Source organism: Pleurodeles waltl, chromosome 7 (assembly GCF_031143425.1).
Source record: "Pleurodeles waltl isolate 20211129_DDA chromosome 7, aPleWal1.hap1.20221129, whole genome shotgun sequence".
In the NCBI taxonomy this organism is placed as follows: Eukaryota; Metazoa; Chordata; class Amphibia; order Caudata; family Salamandridae; genus Pleurodeles; species Pleurodeles waltl.
The window spans coordinates 1,348,030,421-1,348,055,234 of NC_090446.1; the positions used below are offsets into that span (position 1 = coordinate 1,348,030,421).

Consider the following 24,814-nt stretch of genomic DNA (forward strand, 5'->3'; position numbering starts at 1 on the left):
CAGCTATCTGAAGAGTCAATAAACTACGAGCCTACAAAAATAGAATCTGAAATAAAAATAATAAATTGGACAAAAGTAATAAACTCGAGAATGGTTACTAAATTAACTCAGGGAATTAGACAATCAAGTCAGGGATATTATCCAAGGATACAACACAATATAACCTGAGACCAACCCCCAGAGTGAAGCAGTCCTACCTTCACAAAATGGGGTACTCTCTATATTAGTTCCACCTCTAGTACGGTGGTACAAGAAAGAGCTAACATCTTGGCAGATGTTGTGCTCCAGGAACAGCAAGACAAATTCACCCTTTCTCAAGGTAGATAAACCTCAGGCTCCTTGACTCCTTCCTCTGGAAAGTTACTCTGACCCTACTTTACTAGGTTCTATGAGCCAGCAAGTGTGGCAAGGGGTGTGGTTTAGCTGATAACTTCCCATCCTTTACAGCAGTCCATGGACATGTGGCACCTTAGCAAGACTAACTCATTGCCACAGGCAGCTTGGCTGCTCTTTTGACAATGTCCTTTCTTTTCCCACTCCATCCTCCAAGTAGGGATTGGTCATGGACTAAAAAATTTACATGCAGGGTCAGAAATAGACAAGAATGCAAACGGAAGGTGAAGACAGACTCACCCGAGCAAAATCATGCTGCGAGAGCAGCAACTCATGCACAAAGGAGAAGGATTTATCATCAGTGTGCCAAGAGTGACTTTTACACGCTACATTTACACAGCCAATCCTCACTTCCCAGATGTCTACACATCTGAAGCTCACTGGTTTGCTAGCCCCCTTTCAATTAAGTCAATAGCAGGCAAGGAACGTGAACAACATTGCGGTCTTGGTTTACTTCTATTAGATTAATAGACGTGTGTACTGATTAAAAGCCCATGACTCGAAAACAGTGGTAATGCCACAAACTGAGAACTGTTCAAGCATCCAGATGTACACTCAAAGGCCTGCAGGGTACAAATATAACTGCTCTTCAGACAAGGACACCGCCCTAGGTTGCAGCAGGAAGTCACAAATTTCTCAGTGCGGGGTCCCTCGTCTCTCAGGTCTCCAGCACTCCTTCTTGTTCAGCCAGCTGTTGCACTGGGGCTGTGAAAATTGACATTTTGCTAATTGGGCGCTACCCGGAGGACAATATATACAGTACAGGTATGTAAATATGTGCAGATGTGTTTCCACTTTGCACATTTTTCATGTCTTTGAACAGGTCTGTGAATTATTCACAGAGACAGTGAGTCACAGTCTGTAGGACAGAGAAAGAACGATAGAAATGGAGGCAGATCAAGGGAGCGAGAAAGAGTAGTGGGACAGATCGAAGGTAGGACCGAAGAAAGGGGGGACCGGAGGGAAACAGGTGACGACATCAAGATGAGGGTAGGCAGTGCTTAATTTGAGCTGGTGGTTGCCGGTGGGGCCCAGTGGCACTCATTATTGACAACCAGCACTTGTATTTCCTGATCAGACATTTTCCGAGAGAAAGTGAAAGAAAAACACACAAAGGGGAAAGAACGAGAGAGAGAGAAAAGACAGAAACACGCCCCAAAGGTAGAGAGGAGGAAGCAGCAAGGGTGTGATAAAGGGAAAGGGGGAGACTAGTGGTTGATCAAAGCGGCCTTAGGTGGATTGAGGATTATGTAGCCTTGGTATTCGGCGCACTGACATATAGTAACTCCGGCCGCGGGGTTCTTGGTAGAACTTTGGAAAGCGACAGTCCTTTTTCAAATTAAGCACTGGTGTAGGCAACGAAAAAGAGACAGAAACAGAGATGAGTCACAGAGTAAGAGCGACAGGGGAAAGTTGTGAGCGGAAGAGAAATCGGAGGTATCCCAGGGATGAAGAAAAAAGGGGAGAAGACGGAGCGGAACTGGGGGAGACAGCGGTAAACGATTAAAGGACAAGATGGGGCGAGTGACAGAACTGGAGCAATAACGAGAGACAACTAGGGCGAAGGGCGAAGGGCGAAACTGAAGACGGGAGAGGGAGATGGCAGTCGATGGGTCTTGTTCTGTGTGCATCATAGGAGCGGAGGAGGGTGTCGTACCGATGCGCAAGTCTGTGTGTGTGTACATACACACACACCTGCTTGCATGCTGGCGAGTGTGGACGTGTACGTGTGACTGCAGTGAGGAGGGGGGGGGGGGGGGGGGGGGTTACACATCACTTACGTGTCCCAATCACAAAGTCCTTTTGCGAAGACTGTACTGGAGTAGGCGTTAGACTGTACACTGTGATTGTGTAGCTCTGCCCAGGCTGCAGTCCTGTCACAGCAACGCTTCTGTTGCTGTAAAACTTGGCAGCTCCTCCGCTGACACTGACGTTATAAGTATAGGTGTCCACACAAGTCCCATTTGGAGGATTCAGTGTCACATTCAGGCTGTCAGTGGTCACGCCGGACACGTTGATGATGGACACAGGGGCGGGGCCTGCAGTAGCAAAACAAGGAGCATAAAAATGTAATTTATGGTACAGGGGAATCACATCGGAAAGCATGCATCCGCGGGAATTCTCTTAAAATAAGCAACAAATTCATAACTTTTCGCCTTGCCTAGTTTTAATTTAGCATTAAAGAAAAATGCGTTTGTAGTTTGTACTTTCTTAATATGCACGAGCTACAAAGAAATAAGAGGAACCGAGTTCACTGCTTTTGTCAGTTGTATATACTTGCAGTATTAGCATTTTCACAGTTTCGCACTTTCATTTTGCAGTTAGAGCATTCCTCTTATTTCACAGTTTCACTTCATACATTATTAAACTAACTGTTTCACATGTGCACCTGATGAGCTGTGTATAAACTGTCGCATGGTTTCACCAACTCCCCCACTTCAGCACGTTTATGCTTTTTTACAATTTGACCTTTCAAGAGAACACTTTAGCTGACCTTACTGGTCACCCTGCAGGGCTGGGCATGTGGGACAACACCCCCCCCCATGTTTTTTTGTCACCTCTTGTTTCATGGCCAGTGTTTAGCCTCCATTTTAGATGCAAAAGTTGACATCTCTTTCTCATGGTGACTTTTTCCACACTTTTATTGCTGTTGTGTGAATGTGCTGTATGTGCATCTCTGATAGGCACTGACTCCAGTAGTCTGTACACTTACTTCCGGGATTATACATTTAGAGAACATTCTTTTCCTTTCTTCCTGTGTTAATTAAGAGACACTTCATTTTAGACAGACAAAAGCAAATTAGGTGGTCAGTGCCTCTGCCACAGTGCGATAAGAACAATACCTTGTTATATAAACAGCTTCCATGCTGAGGCTCAGTGAGGGGAGTACGTTCACGCTGGGATTTGTAATGGAACGTTTGCAAGCTGTGAATGCGATGCAGCCCTGCTGACTCAAACCTCCATCCTGCCAAAGAGGATAATGTGTAGTGGCTTCCTGACAGTTAACACCAAAGTATGGCGGTTGCACTATCCCAACTGACCTGGCAGAAAGGTACTCCTGCTATGCTCTCTTTAGTGTAGTAGTAGATACAGATATGAGTACGCAAATTAACATGGTTGAATTGTTCATACTATTTACCATTCTAATAATGCTGATTACAGTGGTATGTTTCATCTTTCTAATAATCACAGCTCATGCTTTCTTGGCAAGAATACGATCATTTCAATAAATGTTTGAAAAGGCTTTCTTGTATTTTTCTTGTGTTCAACTTGGGCATGCATGTGTGACCAAATAAAAGAGTTAGAACTGTTTTCACTGATTCATTGGGAATCAGAGTGTTAGTTGCCAATAACATCTTTACCTTGGTCAGTTTAGGGGTTGGATGTGGTACTGTGAGATAGCCAAAACCCACCAACACTTACTCATGAGATATGTGGACTAGGGCCCTCATTATAATGACAGTAAATGCCACCTACCGCCATGACGACGACCGGCCGGCAAAAGACCGCCCACCATACTATGACCATAGCCAGAATTCCGGCAGAAGGCTGGCAGAATTCTGGGTACGGCCATGACGGCGGATGGCAGCGCTGCTGCCAGAAGCAGCGCCACGCCAGCAGAACGCCGCCGACTGTATCATGACACATGATACGGCCTGGCAGTGTTCCGCTGGCTGACAATGCTGCTGGCAGCAGCGCAGCGTCCTGTCTCCTGCCGGAGGACCCCCTGCATGCAGGTAAGTCAGGTGCTACGACAGGAGAGGGGGGTGGGAGGGTGTTGTGTGTGTGTGTGTGTTTCTGTCTGTGTGCGTGCATGCAGGTGTGGGGAGTGTGTAATGCATGTGCGCATGGATGAATGTGAGTGTGCATGTATGTTGTGATATGTGAATGCGTGTGTGCTTGTATGTATGTCAGTGTGTGTGTGTGTATGGATGTATGCATGCGTGGGTGAATGTAGGTATGCGTGTGTGTATGCATGTGTATTTGTGTGTGTGTATGTGTGTTTATGTTGAGGGGACGGAAGGAGGAGTGGGAGGGTGGGGGAAGACTTTGGTGAGAGGGTGGTGGGAGACCCCTATCAGTGCCAGGGAAGGTATTCCCTGGCACGTACCGCCATAGTTTTGGTGGTGATAAAGAAGCCACGGAAACCATGGCGGTGGGCGGGATCATATTACGGTGGGCGGCCTAGTGATGGCCGCCGGGCTGCAGACTGTAGTCTCCAGCCCGGTGGTCGGTGTGTTACATTGGCAGTTTGGCTTTTGCCAAACCGCCAATGTCATAATATGGCGGTATGTACCGCCAGTCTGTTGGCGGTACTACCGCCAGCTTGTTGGCAGTACTACCGCCAGCTTGATGGCGGTACTACCGCCAGCTTGTTGGCGGTACTACCGCCACTATAGCACCGACCGCCAAGGTCCTAATGAGGGCCTGAGTCCCTCTACTGTGATGTTTGTGTTGGTCTAATACACAGTCCTGTTATAGTTGGAGGAACCATATAACATTCTTACCTTCTTTTTGGTTTGAAGTTGCTTGCAATCTTCAGATATTTTTATCCTCAGGAGAGAAGAAATACTCTCCCTGTACATTTTGCAGATCCTTTGCGGGTGGCCATGTTGCCTTGAGCACAGGCCTAAACCAATGAGATGTCAATAAACAGTCCAAGGCACTTGTGTTAAATGAATAAGACTGTAGTCCGTCTCTCTATGTTCAGTAGATCCACTTGTTTTTATTGGATGTATTCTTCAATTTCAATCAGTCCAGTTCGTCCAGCCAACACGTGTTTCGTCATGCGAACAATACTCGCTTTTACTTTTTCAAGGCTATTTAAAGGTTTTTAGGACCCATTGTTGCCATATTTTGCACCACATCCTCATAGTTATCCAATGTGAAGTAGTATCCTTATACACATTAATTCTAAGCACTCCTCAAACGTATTTCATTTGTTATCGCAATCCAAACTCCAATAACAGGGACACAGGGCCGCCATCATGAGCACACCAGAAGCAGAGTATTGTTTGCATGATGAAACACGTGTTGGCTGGACGAACTGGACTGACTGAAATTGAAGAATGCATCCAATAAAAACAAGCGATCTACTGAACATAGAGTTATGGACTACGGTCTTATTCATTTACCACAAGTGCCTTGGACTGTCTATAGACGTTTTCCTTTTGGAATTTTGTGGGGGAGTAGGGTGGGTCCTCCTTCCAGGAGCACAGTGTAGACACTTTTAGAACTTCAAATATTGGGGTGGAAGAATTGTGAGCGCCATTCCTATCAACACACCCTGTCGGTTTTCTATACTACACCAATGAGATGTACGGACGAACCCTAGTACACTTTACTCTGGAGGCTTCTTTCCTGCTTTGAGGGTTATTCTGAGGACTGAGGTGGTAGTGCAAGTGTTTAGTTCAGAACCTACCTTGCATGCGTGTGATTAGCTGCCTCGATCATTTCCCTGCCAGCCTGCTCATCTAGCTGCCATTTCATTTTACAGCCTGAAGGGTTGAAATAACGAATATTCACACCAACAATATCATTGTACAAGAATATTGAACGATATAAGGAAGAATAGATTTACTATTCCTAAATCCTCAACTACATACCTTGAAGATATATGTACTGTGTAGGTACATGGCTGTGCAGTTAGGTATAGAAAATCTAGACTCACCTACCTATCAGTATTTTTTCCCAATATTTTGTGACAATATTCAGCTCTACCAATATTGTTGGTTCGATATTCAGGTACACACTAGCCTGAAGCAGTTGTCAGGCCTATAGACCTTGAGGCATGAATAGCCTAGATGGCAAAACATCTACCTTTCAGTTAAGTTGGCTTGGTTGACAAATGCAGTTGCTGAGTTGTGCTTTTTCGGGCATGGGTTGATATTTCTCCATGGATCTGCTTCGCGCACAGGTCATCTCCATTGTACTTGTAGTCATGATTTCTTATTTTTAAGCATTATCATCCTTGTTAACTATTGTTTTTCTGTTGCTCTTTCTTGCTTTGCAAAGGTTCAGTTCATGCAAGTTAGCACGCTGACGGAACAATAACATGCAAGGTCTTATGAAGTGAGAATTACCAGGGGTCCTGCTCCAATTTTTTTAATTCAGTTATTAGGGTGCTGCTGTCTGTCCTCAAAAGTGTTGTGTCTTTGTGTTTCTTCTCAGCATTACAGTGTAAGGTACTTCTGCTGCTCTGCTGGGATGTATGGAATGTGGGTTACTGGTCAGCAGTTCTCTATAGTTAACACTGTTTTGGTTTGGTAAAGCCAAACAATATTTTTTGAGAACTGCCCTTACATATCCGTAGCACTTGAGCTACCTGGTGGGCATAGTGCAAAGGCATAATGGGCAAACAAGACAAAAAAACTATCAAAGCTGAGGTCTGAATCCCCCTGTATGCAGAAGGTAGTGGACTCCAACTACTCAGGTACCAAGTTGGATGCTTTGTGCTTATCAGAACAGGAGAAAGACCAAGATGTGAGGTTGCCACTTAAAGCAACACAGCTTGACTTCCATAGATAGCAAGATTGAGTCACTCACCACCAAAAAGAAGCTTATGAACTCCAAAATAGACAATCAGGAGAACAGGTTGGCATCCATGGAACAGCACATATACGTTTTTAAACATGGAGAAAGTTTTAAATCTCATCAAAGCCAAGAAAGTAGATCTGAAAATATGCCCTTGACACTGCACAACCTCTGCATACTAATTAACATAGGAAGAATAGAGGCGTAGGAAAAGCTTGTATCTATGTTTGGGGCAGGCAACCTCTCTCTCCTCTTGTGCTTGAAGCAGAGCCACAGCCAGGAGCACCAGCATGCTCCATAATAGCCCGCCTGCTCAACTTTAGGGATATGGACACAATTTTCTGTACCTGGAATGCTGATGACCCAGCTACCCCGACCTCAACGAAAGACTTGGAATAAGAAATACCATAAACTGCCACTTTAAGAATATGCATCACAACTAGTCTTGAGGCCACTTGTGGGCCTCCATCCGTATTTTATGGTGCAGCCCGTTGGTAGAGGGTAGCTCATGGTTGTGTTACTTCTGCAATGCTTTTTCATGCTGCCACATTTTTGCCCATAAGAAAGCTATCCGTAAGTCTACGGCACAATATAAATAATAAGAGGCTGCAATTTCTATGCCCTTCCAACCATTCGTGTTATTGAGTGGAAAAGTACATCAGTCACTCATGGAGATCCCTCCTGGATATTCCCAAATGCCCAAAGTTGTTGATAGCTGATTGCTAACTGTTTGAATGCTTGGTTTTTGGAGACAAAAACTGAAATGGTGAAGGTGGGGAGACAGGGGGTGCTATCTAAATAGCCACTGGCAGAGTTGGGTTGCTAGTGTGGGATGAGGTAGGTTACAATCTTTGACGCAAAGTAGTTTGGGAAATGCACATACAGTGACTCACCTAAGTAGATGCACAATGCAAGACACATGCATGATGAGAATACATCTATTCCCCGGTAGAGAAGCTTTACACAACCTTATGATGGGCCCCCATTGTTATTAGATTGATGTGGGTCCTTACATAGAGCATAAGACAACTGAATACATTTTTGCAAGCTGCACCAGATACTAGCATACCTCCATAGACAAGGCACTGAGATTGCCATGCTGCAAGAAACGCACATGACAAAAGAAACTCTGGTGACAATAGTGAGGATAATCAGCGATGTACCCCTATGCATCCACCTAGTCTTCTTACTCACGAGGAGTTACTATTCTGATCAAAAAGGGAACCAACTTCAGTTCCCTATAATCTGTGGCTGACCAGCAGGAAAAATTGTATCGCTATGTGCAGCATATGGGGAAAACATATAACACTAGCAAACATGTATGGTCTGAATACAGACAACCCAGGTTTCTTTGTCAATATATGGAACAAGATGTGCGCAATGTCCCCACAAGGTATCCTAGAGGGTGGTGATTTCAACATGACCCTAAACACTGCACTTGAGGGGTCCAGATCTGCAAGGGGGCGTGAAAGGGCAACAGTGGTAGCATTAGGTGAGATACTCAGTCTTACAAGCTAGAGAATGTATTGAGACAAACTCCCTGTAGCCTATGAGGGAATATTTACATCATCAATACATAATCCAATTTTTAGCAGTCCACCAAATACTAATGTTCAACATCTAGCTAACATGCCCTCAGACCACTGCCCTGTTTACCTGAACCTGGGAATTCCAGACAGATCCCCCCCCTTCCATTTGCCAGGAGATTGCGAACAGATACACTATCATACGTGGCCTTGCGCAAGCAACTCGGAGAATAAATCCTACAATATAACAGGAGGAATAGTGGAACAGTGTATAGTGAGGGTATATTGTGGGAGTCCTTCAAGATGATTATTATTGGATTCTGAATATCAAAGCAGGGAAGTATACGAAGGACATTTAGAGTACATCTGTGCCAGTCAGAATGTTAGATACAGGAATTGGAGGCTGTAAGAAAACCGGGCTCTTTGCAGATGTCCCCCCCACACTTTTTGCTCCCATTTGGACTACAAGATACTGGGTTTCAACTCTGACAGTGCACTGAAACCTACTAACCAGGTCCCAGTGAAAGTGCTCTCTCCCTAAATTGGTAAACGTGAATTGGTATCCCCAACTGGCAAGTACTTTAGCACCCTTATAAGTCCCTAGTATATGGTACCAGGGGTACCCAGGACTTGGGTGTTAAATGAGTTACCAGGGCTTGAAGCACTGGTTGTCCACCCTGAGTGGACACAAGCAAACCACTGACAGCAGGTGTGCCATTACAGACTGCAGGAGCAGTGCAAACTGCTCAAATTCAACTGTGCCCTCTCCATGTTTGGCACAGTCCAATGCACTGCCTTTCATATATGTCAGACACCCCTAAGGAAGGCCTCTTCAGCCCAGGAGGCAGGGTGCATTATATGGAAGGTGTAGCCATGCAAGCACAAGCTTATGTGTCTCTAAAATGTCTTTATCATCAAAGTACACTATCAGTGATAGACGGTCCATAAGATAACATGGGACTTGCACCCAGGCAGACCCAAGTCGCTAGCTCCATTATGGTAATGCCTAGATATGTCATGTTTGGTGTCAAACAACGTGCCTTCTCTTCCTGACACAAATCTGATGTAGAGGAACAGCTGTCATGTGCCCAAGTGGCACCTTAGAGGTTAGCCACCTGGTTGCCCCAAAGTCATTGTGCTCTGGCTGGTCAGCCTGTGCTTTCTTGCGCCTGCTGCCACCAAGACAGGGTGCCAGGTAGTGTGAACGCTCCCAGGAGTCAGAGACAAAGCATGAAACAGGAAGGAGATCACACCTTCCACCTCCAGCAGGGATAGTAAATTAGCACTTCAGGGCAGGTGAGCTCCAATGGCTTCACCACCCCTGACAGGCATCAATGCTGACCCCCAGAGAACGACACAGTCCTCCCCTACCCCAGGCACATCTCCTTATGGACAGGTGAAAATGTAGTTATGTAATGTAGTGTACACCCCCCTAAAGACTAGCCACACTTCCAGAGTGAGCAGCCGGGACTGTACACTAAATTTAGTTTTCTGCCATGTTAGGAGTGGCAGAATAGAGGTCTATGGGTAGTAAAAGGTGATCCACTCCAGCAGATGTGGTCACCTCAGGGGAAGATTAGCTGCAGAAGGTAGCTGCCCATTGGCCACTAGCCTCCACACACCTAATCCCCTAAATCTAGGATTTAAGGGACCCCCTGACATCAGAACCTCTGATCTGAACAACTGACTTCAAGGATGGACCAAGCAGAGAACCATGTCCCGACAACAGGACTTTGTCCACTGCAACAAAGCAAAAGAGTGATACTCTGTTCCTTTTGCAACAGACTTGGAACTGTGTGAAAGACCCTTGTCTTTGGCTCAAACTTGGCACTTCCAACCAGAGGGACCCATGTGGATGCCAGAAGCACCCTCAGTCTCCCATGGACTAGTGACACTAGTCCCCTGATAACTGCAGGTAAAAATGCTTGCAGGATCCAAAGATACACCAGCCATCGGGACCTCCATAAGATCACCCAAATCCAGGTGGTCCAGTGCCTTATGGGAGTGGTAGTCTCACCTGCCCCGAAGTTTCAGGCCACTATGTCACTCCCCCAGAGCCTGTTAAGTTCCCAAAGCTTTTTGTTGTAATTACCGCTGCTACGGCTTGTTGGTTGCCAGTCCAGTAATTCAGCCCCTGCTGAATTTTTGCATCTTGTTACCTGCAGTATCGTGTAAGCAGTAAAATCAGCACCAGCGCGGGTCTCGTTCTGCTCCACAGACACCTAGGATGACGCTTCACCTGGACTCCACGGGCCAGGAAAACCTTAATTACCTGTCGTGGCCTAGTCTTAGGTCCGCACCACTATACCCCTACAAGGGTTTCACGTAACTCGACCTTGAAGTGGCAGATTGTCACTAGTGGTTTTTCTCATTGACTGCAATGTTTTTTTTTGATAACTCTGTTTTTATTGATTTTAGAATGCAGAACCAACAAAAAACAATACATTGCATATCGATGCGAGACATCATACATATCTTCTTTGAGGACAGAGTACATATACAGTCAGAAATATACATCAACAGCAACCACTGCAGTAGTACTTCCCCTTAGCCTCCCCTACTAGCTAACATCCTCATGTAACCAATCCTTGTATACACTATAGGTACAAGAGTTGCAACATCACCACGGTTGTTGTCACCATTAAATCCAACATATACATTCCATTAGTCAATCATCGTCATCAGTGCTCCATTCAGAGCTTAAATCCTCCATACCAGTGAAACGTTCCAATAGCGTTCCCCATGCAATCAAGTCAGTTAGTGCCCCCTCCTCCCTACGTGTTATCCGCATATGTTGTTCTTCTACACTTCCCCATTCCAGTATGTCTCGTATCCAGCAATTAATTGATGGCCTCTTGGCACTCATCCAGCTTAAGGCCACCCTACGCTTAGCCAGTACTAAAACTAGTTGTGTTAGTCTGTATGGGATGTGCCTTCCCGTTGGTCTCCTTGCCACACCTAAGAGGCATGTCAAGGGGGTTGCTTCGAGTCCAAAACCTGTGACCACTTCCACCCTACCAACCAACTCCCGCCAAAACCACTGCACGTGCCTGCAGGACCAAGCCAAGTGTAAAAAGGAGGCGCTTATTGTACCACATCTAGGACACCCGGCCTCTCTTGTTTGGTCAATCTTGTTGAGACGATCAGGTGTAATATACGTACGGTGCACTAAATTGAAATGTAGAAGCTTAAACCTATTATTGCATGAGACTATGAGCACCAGCGACAGAGCCATAGCCCAATCCGTGCCCTCTATGGGATCCCCCAGTTCTCGCTCCCAAGTCTTTCGCGCAACACAATTGACCGCAATGTTAAGTTTTCAATGGCCATTTCTTGCACTGATTTTATATTGCTACTAAAATCTATAACTCTGATTGTACTAATGCAATTCCATTTGTTTTGGTGTCTAAAATAAGATAAAAATAAGCTCTACTTTTATAAATTGGTGTCAGATTTCTCTTGAGTCATGTCCATTACTTATCGTCGATGTTGGTGCTCTGAAATGCTTAACACATGTTCCTCTATTAAAGCCTGATTGCCTTTTGCCACACTACCAGGACTAAGCTAAGGATTTATTAGTGTGAATCCAAGGATCATCTTTGGGGTATTGTGAGAGTATTACATGATGACGACTAACCCCCACCACACTTAGTGATGGTGTTGTAGGACTCTTACCATGCTGGTTTTGGGCAGCAGCACTGCCACGTATAGGGGACTGAGTTAATCCCGCACCGCCTGGTAGCTGCCGGCCTAACCCTTTTAGCTAGCTAGCAGCACCTCACCCAAACCTTGAAAGTAATGATGATTTGTGGCAGACTGACCCATGACACTTTGACTCCTCAGGGAAGTCGTGGTCGGCAGATCCTGCTCCTTTCTTTTGTTAGCATAGGGCCCACACACACAAAAGATGCAGGACAGTTTTCAATTCATTTATTGAAAAAACTGCTATCTATGATAAAAAAGATATGAGCTGCGATTATTAGAAAGATGAAACATAGCACACTTAGAACTGTTACCATAAGTGAAAAATAGATAAACAATCCCAGCATATTAGAACAAACATATGCCTAAAGATTCCTACCCACACATCTAGCATCTACATGAGAGCATAGCAGTAATAGCTCTTCTCGGGCCCATACTAGTCCATGGCAGGAACACCCGCCCCCATACCTGAACAGGGGTCTGCCCGTCTTCTCCTCGGTTAACTGTAGAGACCGGGCGGAGGTCAGCAAAGTGGTCAGCCTTCTTTAGCCTATGTGATGTTTTTATAACAAAACATGTTGTGCTCTGAGAAACAGGCCTGATGTGGTAATGTGTCTAATTATTGAGGTTGGCTGTGCACTCTTGTGGCGCAATACTTGATAGATTATCATGTACAGCCTTGGGTAAATGTATATAGTGAAATGTTGTTCAAGGAATGGAAGAACATTTTTGCAGAATAGCAGCTGATTAGAAAATGAAAACATCCCCGCTAAAAGCAAGCCATTGTACAATGAATAAATGAAATTAATCATGTAACTACATAAAAAGGCACAGGCCACAGGCCTATGCTAAAATACGTGTGCCCAAGCAAGGCGCTAAAATGAACCAACAAAACCCTCGCCATTGTTGGGACAAGAGTGCAAGCCCTATGACTTAAAATAAACTACACTCAGACCTAAAATACTAAAAGCATAAAATGTACATAAAAGATATGAAAATCTCAAAGTTGAAAAGCAAGCCAGGACGAAAGGCAGTTCAAATTTAAAAGAACAATTTAGAATTTAAACCAAAAAATGCCAAAGGTATAATTCGGCAATAGTCATGATCCTGCAGGAGATCTCTGTGTCGTCAGAAACCAGGAAGGACCTCACTGTGGCAGGTGATTGGATACCAGCTTGTTAGAAGTAAGATCCTCAGAGCACACATATGCAGGTGCCTCAGCCATAGGTACGGCCGAGGAGGCAGCAATCTGTGCAGTGCCAGATGTAGAGGTGCAAGGAGCCATGACCTCTTCAAGGGGCGGCTCATAGGATGCCTAGAGTAACAACCGCAATACCAATGGGTAAGTGTGTGAATGAACCCTCATCGAGAACATTAACAGATCTGTGTCCAAAGAAGGTATAGGTTGCACAGCAAGACACACCTTCAGTGGGAATTCAAAGAAGCACCACAAGCAATGGAAAATTAGCTGCACACAATCTAGAACTGGTCGCAATGACAGTGCCCAATTAAATTCCAGTTCCTCCAACAGTGAAGCCCTGAAATACTGCATCATGCGATCATAACACAGATAGGCTGGTGGGAGCTCCATTACTCCGCTTTGTCGAGATGGGGCAGACATTGCAAATCAAAAACAGCAACAGCAGAATACCGCCAATTAGTGCCACATTTATTGGGAATCCACCAAAGACACTTGAAAAAAGTGAGCAGATGGCTGAAGGTATAACTCCAAACACAGTCTGAAAAGTGCTAACGAATTCAGAATGAACAGCCTTAAAAAGTGCACAATCCCAGTAGTATTAGATGTATTAAAAGTCCTGCTCACCTATTCTCCAAAATGTTTGGGAAAGTTGGTATTTATTAGGATCTGTATCTCTGCAGATGACCTTGCTACTTGGAGTTGATAGCTCTCTTGGGCTGATGTCAGAGCCACATGTTTTTGAAACAAAAGAGCCTTCAGTCCGCTCAGCTTGTCAAAATTTACATTTGAAGTAGCGATGTGAGGCCAGAATTCTGCTACTTTTATCTCATGCTTGGGGGGAATAACACATTGCTGCAACAAGTTACAACTTGGATAACCGAAATCTATAGGCAATTCCAGGTTTTATACCACAGCAGCCTTCATCACTCAGCATTAAATAACTTCCATTCAAAAGTACTTGAAACCCTGGGCGAATCATAGCAACAGGAGTACCCTTCAGATAGCAAGCCAAGTTTGCCATGGCCGCATTGCATGTGCCATACAAGAACACCTGTTTACAAATCAGAGAGTGACTAACAGGAGTCTCGCATTTGCTTCCATTAAGACCTCTGTCTCACTGTTCAGACATTTGTAATCGAAAGGTAACTCCCACACCTTGTAGATGTAACTGTCTCCTAACCGCTCAAATCTGCCTACAGGAAAGTTTTTTAAACACAATGTGAATTGGAATATTGAAATGGGCAGATTAATCACTGCATGTATTAACCATACTTGTGATGGAATTTCCAATACAGTAAAAGGCAACTTTTCTAAATTTTTGATGTTAAGCATGATGTAACTCACCTCTTCTCAGCTATTACATGTTGCTGCCATGTCAAATTAAATGCAGCAAATAACTCCTGGAGTTAACCAGGACACGTGGCCACTTTTGAGAACTTGCATCGTCCAACCCAGATGCATAATGGACCTAAGCTGTGTCTGTCCACGGTGTAAAAGTGACATGTAATTTGGAACAATGTCAATTGCAGATGACATTATCAACAACAGCTAGAGCTTCTCCATGTTTTCCTTATCAATCTGCTGAACCGGTGATGCTACTTCCATTTCCAAAAGCTTCCAAGTCTCATTATTTATGGCATGTAAAAAGAATTCTGAGCGTGGCTTTCTAAGATCTAACAAGAAATCTTGTAAGTCTACATCTTCTAAAAGGAAACGAAGGTGTCCTTTTACAGCTGTTAATGTAGAAGAGTGTGACTACTGTTGGCACAGTTTGCCTGCACTGTATGTTGTGGCAATACCTGTGTGTTGTGCAGTGACGTAACAAGGGTCTGGTCAGCACACTCTAAAACCCTGTGTGGAGCTTACAAAACGAGCATGACAACCATTTTTGCCCACTGGCCACAATAACCAACCGTCGGGACATGAAAGTGATGAATTAAAGGTACCATTTTGAACCAAACTATTGAGCTGTTGTTCAGTGACATTTAAAAGCTTTAGCCTATTGTCAAATTTTGCAAAGGTGGGAAAACTGGGCGCTTTCAGTTCTTTTATTTTTGCTAAGCCAAGGCAAGTTATTTGCTGGACGGTGTCATTCAAAAATATAATTTGTAAAGAAATGAGGCAGGCTCTAAATAAAGCTTCTCTATCCTATATTTGCCAATCTCATGGTCCCCACACACTCTTTAAATCAATATATTTTTTCCAAAACTCATAGCCTTTAACCGTCAGCTGGGAAGCAAAGGAATCTGAATAAATCAATTTGGTGTCGGTTAGCAATATTTTCCTCGATTTAAAGCGAAGTAATTTATAATAATATGACCCAGCATTCTTAACATCAAGCCCAGTGAAAGATGCAAACTTGTCTATGTATGTTTTAGAACTCCCCACTGGTGGAGATGGAAAATATTCCTATTGTTTGTAAATATAAACTAATCTTGGGGTACCGGCTCAGTTCAGAACATAATGCCTGTAATGGTGATAACAGAACATTTCCCCATAATTTCCTGTTGTAAATATCTTCACTCTCAAATACATTGTAATATTGAAGCTCAGAAAGCATGGAATCAACTGTTTTTACACCCCAGTCATCAGAAACCACCCCACTGTAGTAACATCATTCACTTTGAAAACATATGGAATTTGAATAACTTCAGTAAGGTCAAGGATGTCATATGGTACTTTATTCCAAGGGACAAGTCTCTTTGGACCTTATGTGATGAAAGATAAGGTGTTAAAACCTCATCCACCAGTTCAACAGCAGAGAGTTCAGGAAGATAGTGACCATGTATCAGCAAAAAGAAAACAATGACAAAAAGATTCCGAAACAGGAAGGCAAACAGTGTCCGCAGTACCCACAGATAGTACCATGGGAGAACCAAATAATTGTTTTTAAGCCACTTAGAAGCTTACGTGCTCTTGATACAGGTGCAGTTGCTGATGCTGAAGAATTTGAAGAAAAGTCGTCAATGTCAGCAAAGTAACCAGAAGTAGCTGGTGCAAAAACTGGAGCTGGTTCAGAACTGGAAGATGTACCCAATGTTGGTGGATCATAATAAACAATATCATCCATTTGTGTTGTATTGGAATAGTATAGATCTACATCTTAGACATTTCTTGTTGATGAAGTGGTGAAAGGAATTAACAAAAGTTCATTCTCCGCCCTCCTGAAGCTCGGGAAGACAGCTGTAGCATTGTTTAGTGTTGAAGCACTATTCAGTGCTTGAAGAGGTATATCCCATGGGGTAGTGAGAGAGGCAAGGCAACTACGTAGGAATCCTCTTAGTCTACTGTGCAGGATTGGCCATATGGTGCAATTTGATGTTGTCAAATAAAACAAAGTAGTCTTCTTTAGATTCAGGCAGAACGATAGTTCTGGTACCTTGTATTCCCAAAAATGGAAACGGTGCTCGATATGTTGAGCCAAACTCCTTCTTTACAGCAATTTTTCACTCAGTAGCTCCCCAACTTTAGGAATCCAGCCAGAAGATGTTGTTTACAAATCCCTCATTTCGAAGGTTGGGGCATATGTAGATGAATTTTCATCACTGAATTGTTGTGTTTCCTGTAAAACAGCCACACGTTCATCTAAGGCAAAAGGGTTTCTGCCAACCACAACCAGAACCTAATACTCTTGCTGTTAAGGACTGATTTAAGTCTTGGTTTTCCATTCCACAACCAAATTTCCCTCAGGATGATAGGGAGACAAAAAATGCAGTCGACCATCCATTGTTGCCATGGTGTACCTGAATGCCCTGGAGGAAAAAGCAAGGCTCTGGACTGAGTGAAATGATTCAATAGCATATTTCCCAATAAAGACTTGCAAATTGTTAATAACAGTTCGAGCGTCAGCCGATCATTGTGGCCTTGCCCACAGAAATCTGTAACATGAATCTACAGCAACTAAGATGTATTTGTCTGCATTATCTGGATTTAAGGACCTACAATGGATGGCATTGACTATGGTTGACTGCCCTACAGAGATGGACCTCAGGAAGCCAATAGTGAGGGCAGTGAGGGCAGCAGGGCTGACTGGGGCAGGGCCTGAGGTTCCTTGGGTGAAGGGGATGCCCACACTCCTGGGTGAGTAGGCACGAGCAACTGGGTGGGGGGTTACTAGGAGGGCGGAACTGGTACGGGGGTGGCAGAAGATGCAGTAGCTGGGGTGGTCCCAGAGGGGTCCGCCACCACCAGGGAGCATCCATCGGAGGAGGAATGTGAGTCCGATGTCGTAGCTCCTGTCTCCCTGTGGTGCTCCCCTCGCCCTCCAACCCACTGGTCCCTTTGGCGTGGGTGAACTCTGCCTCCTGGGTCCCATGGGCTGCAGCTCCCCCACTCACCAGTGCCCCTGCTCCTTTGCCAGATGATGCTAATGCAGACAAGGGCAGGATGAGAAAAGGGGAGAGGATTGGGGAGAAAGAAAGGAAGCACAGGGTCAATCACAGCAACAACAGCACATATGGCATACACATCACAGTCACTCACTGAGACTAACACTGTGCAGTATGAACCACAATGACAAACCATTACTTGGGAACAACAGCAGAAATAAACCCAAACACTACCATCTGCACCCCTACTGGGACTCACCAAGCCATGTCTGCCATGGTATGCCAGCTACTTGCCATTACCAAATGTACATACCACCCTACATTGCTAAGCAGGACTCCAAAAGATTAGCTAAAGCAGCACATTGGGACATCCACTTACTAGAACCTTGAACCCAAACACCATGGCAGGCAACAAAAAAGAATACCACACAGTGTGTACTCACCCCCTTGTGGCTGCTGTGCTGCCCTCAAGCTCCCATCCAACTCAGGATTGGCCACCGCAAGTTTGCAGGCCATTAGGGGGGTCAGGGTCCGACGGGCACCCCTCCCTCGTTGGGAGGCCATCCCCAGCTGGGCCTCTGAGGTCTTCCGGGCCCAGCATCTCAGGCCCTCCCACCGTTTCCTGCAGTGGGTGCTCTGTCGTCTATGGACCCCCAGGGTCTGCACGTCCTTGGTGATGGCACACTACAACCCCTTCTTCTGATGGACACTGACCTGCATAGGGAACACAGACGAATGGACACCAGGAACTCAACACTCCATTATGTAATAGAAATGGCTTACATACTGCATACACATTGCATGCAGCAAAAATAAACTCCACAAATGACACACTGCCAGCACACACATACATCTTCATACAGCCATGCTGCATCTAACGTACCCATAAGGTACTCACCTGTTGGTCTGGAGAGTCATACAACTGCCCATCAAGTGTAGGACCCCATCCACAAGCTTCTCCAACTCCTCCGATGTGAAGGCCGGGGCCCTTCTCCCTGTAGCATGGGCCATTACGGGTTCCAGACACAGGACACATCAGCACATGCAGCGGAGGTGTTGACCTGTAGAGAATCAGGAATCAAGAGAAGTGGGACAGAGAAAATGTTGGTCACGTGTGCGGCGCTGAACACCGTCACCGCCGGGGTTGATCATCACTGGTTCCTGTGCACCATAGACCTCCATGTTAACCAATGAGGAGTTGCACGGTGGTGCAGACCGCCTTCCGCCATGACGCCAAACGAAGGCGGTGTGAGGTCACTTCCACCTGTCCCTGCACACAGGACAGGCAGCTGTAAAATCCTACTGCTGGAACTCATGGTGGACAATATAATGTGTGTCACAGATACCGATGGCACACACCAAGACAATTTCAATCTGCTATATACATACATGCTCTGTGTATTGTGATATTGTGTGTCTATACTTCCTGTAGTCACACACATCTCATGTTTGGTTTACCTAGATACCTACCACTGTGGAGGAAATGGCAAGAACCCGTGTACAGACCCTTAGTGGACTTGGCTATACTGGAGGAATGCCACATCATTATGACCTATCTTCTGGACAGGGCCACAATTACTGAACTGGGTCAACAATTGGAGCCAGATCTGATTCCTGCTATCTGTAGCAATACCCCCTGCAGTACAGGTACTATCTGTGCTCCACTTCCTGGCAAGTGGTTCCTTCCCGGTGACTTTGGGCTTGGCTGCAGGAATGTCACAGCCAATGTTTTCGAATGTGCTTGGAAGAGTATTGGCTGCCTTGCTAAAACACATGAGCAGCTCCATCTCATTCCCATAGAGTGAAGATCTGCCCACTGTGAAGGCTGGATTCTACGTCAATGGACACATACCACATGTGATTGGGGCCACTGACGAAACCCATATTGCCTTGGTCCCTCCCAGGACAAATGACCAGGTCTACAGGAATAGGAAGAGTTACCACTCAATAAATGTCCAGCTGGAGTGCCTTGCTGATCAATACATCTCCCACGTCACTGCCAAGTTTCCTGGATCTGTAGATGATGCCTATGTGTTGAGGAATAGCAGCGTCCCACAGGTGATGGCACGATTACAGAGGCACAGAGTGTGGCTCATAGGTGAGCTTGAGTATTTACCAAATGTATGTCACTGTATGCCACCTGAAGTTGTACTCTGTGCCACAGGAGTAATGTGTGTCCCTCACTACTTCCAGGTGACTCCGGCTACCCAAACCTTTCCTGGCTGTTGAAACAAGTGGGGCATCCGATGACAGGGGCAGACATTTGGTACATTGAAGCACATGGCCGTACCAGGAGGGTTATTGAACATACACATGGCCTACTGAAAGCAAGGTTCCGGTGCCTCCATGTAACTGGTGGATCCCTACCTGCAGGAGGAGGGAGGAGACAATACACCTGTGGCAGCAGAGGACACTGAAGACAGTGATGATGGTGATGAGGTGGAGGAGGAGGAGGAGTATGTGGACAACAGGACACATATGATACAGCAGTACTTCCACTGACACTCAGGTAAGACTGTACTCCTGTTCATACCTCCATTACAATTCAGTGCTGTGTGGCTGCTGTGTTGTGCCAACCACTACCTTTACTTCTCAATTGACTGTCACTTATGCTTTCCCTTTTTGCAGATGTTGGTGTGGGCACAACTGTGTACTGATGTGATGACTACAGACTGCTTACACACATTAGTTGGATGGATTCACACATTACTGGACATTTGCACTGGATAATGCATTTTAAGACATTGCATATTGTTTTATGATAAAGCACAGAAGCTTCAAGGGTGTTTATTAAAGCAACAAAAAAGGATGGGATTGTGCAATAGAGTGGGGTGATGGTAGACGTAAACTTCAGTGTAGTGGCCCAGTTGGTTTGTTGCACAGGTCCAGTATCCATGGGGCCATAGGAAAAAGGAGCAATGGCAGTCCAAAGTGAACAAGGTGTCTCAGTGCCACACAAGGGAGACATTCAGGAGGGGCTCATTTCCTTGTGGTGGTTTGTGTCTTGGCAACAGTCTCTGGTGTCTATCTGGGTCGCAGGGAACATTTGCAGGTGGCTCACCTTCTGCAGGGGGTGGGGTGCTGGTGGCCTGTGAGTGATGTGGCAGGTCGTCCTGTCCACTGGCTGCAGCAGATGTTGTTGGCTGGTGAGTTGACTGGCTAGTGGAAGGGGCACGCTAGTGTGCTGTGTACTCACGCATCATGTTGGCCATGTCACCCAGCACCCCTGCAATGGTGGACATGTTGGCATTTAGGGCCTGCAACTGCTGCATGACCTCCTGGTGTAGCTGCTGGCTCTCCTGCAAAATGGTAATCACCTGACCCATCCTGTCCTGGGATTGTTGGTAGTCCCCCAGGACATGTGTGAGTGCCTCCTGGGCAGTCGGTTCCCTGGGGTAGGCCTCCCCCTGGCACACAGGTAACCTCCCACTGGGCCTGGCCCCCTGTGCCTGTATCCCCTAAACGGTGTGCCCACTCCCACTTACACCAGTGCCTTCATCGTCTTGCCTGTGTGATGTTGACCCGGGTCCCTGTAGAGATGGGCACACAAGTGATCAACGTGTCCTGGGGACGGAGGTTTGGGGACGTTGGGTGGCTGCTGTGGTGTTGGTGTCAGATTGGGGGAGCCCTGTGGTGGACTGGGTGTGGGATGTGGAAGCCGACTTACCAGTGGTGCCAGATGGGCCAGGGAAATCATCAAGATCAAGACATCCAGAGTTGCTGTCATCCCTGAGGGCATCTTTTGGTGGGGGACTAGGCTGCTGTGGCACATGCTCGTCTCTGACATTGGCTGGTGAACCTGTGGACATGTGAAAGAGTTGTTCATTGTTCATGTTCATTGTCTGTCACATATTCAGCATTTCTAGCTTTCCCTATGGGTTGTGTAGTCCTCCCACCTTTGGTTAGTGTATGCTGATGGATTGTGTTATTGGTAGTACTACATGCTGCACAAGCATTACTGTTATGTGTGCATGCAGAGCTGGGAGGTGTGTGCTAGCAGTGGGTAGGGCATGCAGGGGTACACCATTGAGGGTGGTTATGGGCGTGGTTCACCGTATGGGATGGAGTGGAGAGAAGGGAGTCAGGGTGAGGGGGTGACATGCCATGCAGATATCGGTAGTGGTAGGATAGTAATGGTGACTTACCAGTGTCCAGCCCCTCCAGTGAGGCCCTCAGGATGCAGGATTGCCAAGACTTTCTCCTCCTATGCTGTCAACCGTGAAGGAGGAGGTGGGGGTCCACTGCCAATCTTCCTGATGGCATCTTGGTGCCTGGCGGCTTCTGCATGCACCTTCCCCCGTAGGTTGTTTCACCTCTTGCGAATGGCATCCCTTGTGAGTGGATATGTTCCCACGGAGTTCACCCTGTTTCCAATCCTCCGACATAGCTCCATCTTACTGGCAATAGGTATCTGCTGGACCTGTGCACCGAACAGCTGTGGCTCTACTCTGACGATTTCCTCCACCACCACCCGCAACTCCTCATCTGTGAAACAGGAATTCTTCTGTGGGAACCTGCCTTTTGTGTGGTGGATGTAGTGTGTGTGTTGTACAGAGTGTGATAGGTGTTTGGGTATGCTGTGTGACGCGTGAAAGGTGACTAGGTGGCTGTGGTTTGTGTGTGTAGTTCTTGTATTGTCTTTTGCTGGCAAGGTATAGCAGTATTTTTGTGTTTGCAAAGGATTGTGGGTTGTGGTCGGGTGTTTTATGATGCTGTTGGCGGGTGTGTATATGTGTCAGGTGTGGGTTTTTCAATGTTAGCTTCTGTTAATTCTGCCGCGGCGGTGTGCACCGACAATGGCTGACCGCCGTTGAGTGTCCGCTGTGGTGATTTGTGGTCCATAATTTGGAGGGTGGTGTATTGCTGAAGTAGCGGGGAGGGTGGTGGGTCGAGAGTTTTTCACCTCCGTTGGGTCTGGCGGAATTGTTGTTGTGGCTGGTTTGTGTCGGTTCTGTGTTTTTGTGTCATTATCTGGTGGGTGGATTTCCGCCTCAGCCTTCCGCCTCTGTTCAGAAAAGACCGCCAGTTGACACTGACCACCACTGTTTGATCTTTATGCATAGACCTGGCCATCAATAGTGATTTTTGCAATAGGTAGATGGTAGCCACCACACCAGCATTGGCAGAAGCAACACCCTCATACGCTTCTTTGATGAGATTTAATCTCTGGTCTTGGTTTGGGGTCACACGATCACCCACCCCTGGAACTGTTGCAAATGCAATGTTTTGGAACTTAGGTAGTAGGAATATTTAGCAGAATATGCTTTTGGTGAAGGCTTGCCGTCAGCCGAGGCTTTCACAGTGTAGGAGGTTGGCTCTGTATATAGAGGGCAGAGAGTCCAATCAACCCCACCCTGGTTTACAGAGATAAAAACTAGACCACAGAATGCTCTAATTTTTATGGTCGCTTGGTCGAGCACTTAGGTCAGTCTTGGAGAAGCGCTAAGCATTTGTTGTACTCACAGTATAGATAAATGTGGACATACACCCAAAAAAATAACTCAGGACCAATTTACAAAAATACTTCAGATTTTTATAAAAAAATTTAAGACCAAGATAATCAAAATTGGGTAAGTACTTTTTAAGTTATGATTTTTCAAAGTTTAGAAAATGAAATGTCTTGTTTCTGTGCGTAATTACGCACCATCAGTGGGAGATAACTTTAAACATGCATATAAAATCAGGCAATGTGTTTACCAATATCTCCTTCTGTTTTTAGGTCGAGGTCGTAGAGATGTCCAGTGGACCAGCCGGAGAAGTTTGGGCAGCTCCTCCTTCTGGCAGGAGCAGCTGCTGAAATTCTTTGGAGCTGGCACAGGGCCACAGAGGGGGACCACTTGGAAAAGCACTGCACAGGTGGACTTCAAGATGAGGCCGGTGGGTCACCTTGGGGTTTAGAGGTTGCAAGGGGCGGGGGAGTGTTAGAGAATAGCTGGTTCTCCGGTGTAGGGGCCAGGGAGGCCGGGTGCACAGCAGATAGGTGAGCCAAGCACTGTGTGCAAAGGTGCCTTTGGAAGCAGGAGGTAGGTCACTTTGAGGGTGTATTGCAGGTCAACAGGGCCACTCTGGTGGGTGGTTCTTATGCGTCCTGACGTCCCTCAACTGGTGCTTGCTCTGGTCCGCAGAGAGTCCTGAGGAGACTTTTCTTCTTGGTGTTTGACGTTGGGGGTCCAGAACACTGACTATTGCACAGTTCAGCCACTGAAGGAGGCAGTGCCACCAAACTTGCCATACTTGCAGGATTTGTCCTCCACGTCTGTCGAGTGGTATTAGCTCTGGCTGCTGTGTCCGGTTCCTTCGTCAGCAACCGGTCAGTGAACTGGACTTCACTGGTCTTTGCTTCTTTGTTGCAGGGAGTGATTGATGCCTTCACTCGGGAGGGAGGTCCTTGGCAGTTTTCAGAAGGGTGGAGGTCCTCTTCGGTTTTGCAGAGTCCATTCTATGTCCAGTCAACCCCTCAGCAGCGATTTTCGAGTCCTGGGTACAGCAGGCAGGGTTTGGCAACTTTCTCTTTGACCAGCAGAACTTCTACTCTTGAGTCTTAGGTCTTCTTTGTTGCTGGCCTTCTTGTGTCCATGGAATCTGATCTGCAGGTCTAAGGGTGTCTACTAAATACTGCATTTAGTGGGCGTTTAGGAGAGTTCCTAGTAGTGACCAATAGGTCATCTGCCTTAGGGAGGCTACACCCACTATGTGACCACTTCCTGTGGGGAGAGGTCAGTTCCCTATTCCTGATAGGCTATTTTCCTACCATGCGAGATGGAGGAAAATTAAATTGAGGGGTCACCTCGCTTCAACATCTTAGGGTGGTGCAGGCTGGGGGTGGCCACTCCTTCTGTTCTTTGTGCATTTTTCCGCCGTTGCTCCCACCAAAAGTGGGGGTTTGCAAAGGGGGCAGCCATCTGCTGCTAGCAGCAGGGCTGGGGGTTGAGTTTCAAAGGTGGCAAGCCCTTTGAAGCTCACAGGCAGGGCTGTACACATTCCTAGGGGAGGAGGTGTAACACTTCTTCCCAGGAAGTGCTTTGTTTTCTGAACCCGGAGAGCAAAGGATATCACCCCAGGGTTCCAGAATCATGTCTGATGGTGGCAGACCGGTTGTGACCGGCCAGCAACCATGCCAGGGCTAGTTA

The 24,814-nt window shown here is 46.2% G+C and overlaps 1 protein-coding gene across 1 annotated transcript in view; it reads right to left on the reverse strand.

Annotated features, from left to right (window-relative positions):
- The window catches only part of PTPRH (protein tyrosine phosphatase receptor type H), a 634,102-nt gene that overhangs the window by 360,721 nt on the left and 248,567 nt on the right, over positions 1-24,814 (reverse strand). Inside the window, exon 6 of the mRNA XM_069200757.1 lies at positions 2,175-2,432. Coding sequence (XP_069056858.1) covers positions 2,175-2,432 — 258 coding nt within the window. The remainder of the gene's footprint in view (positions 1-2,174; positions 2,433-24,814) is intronic.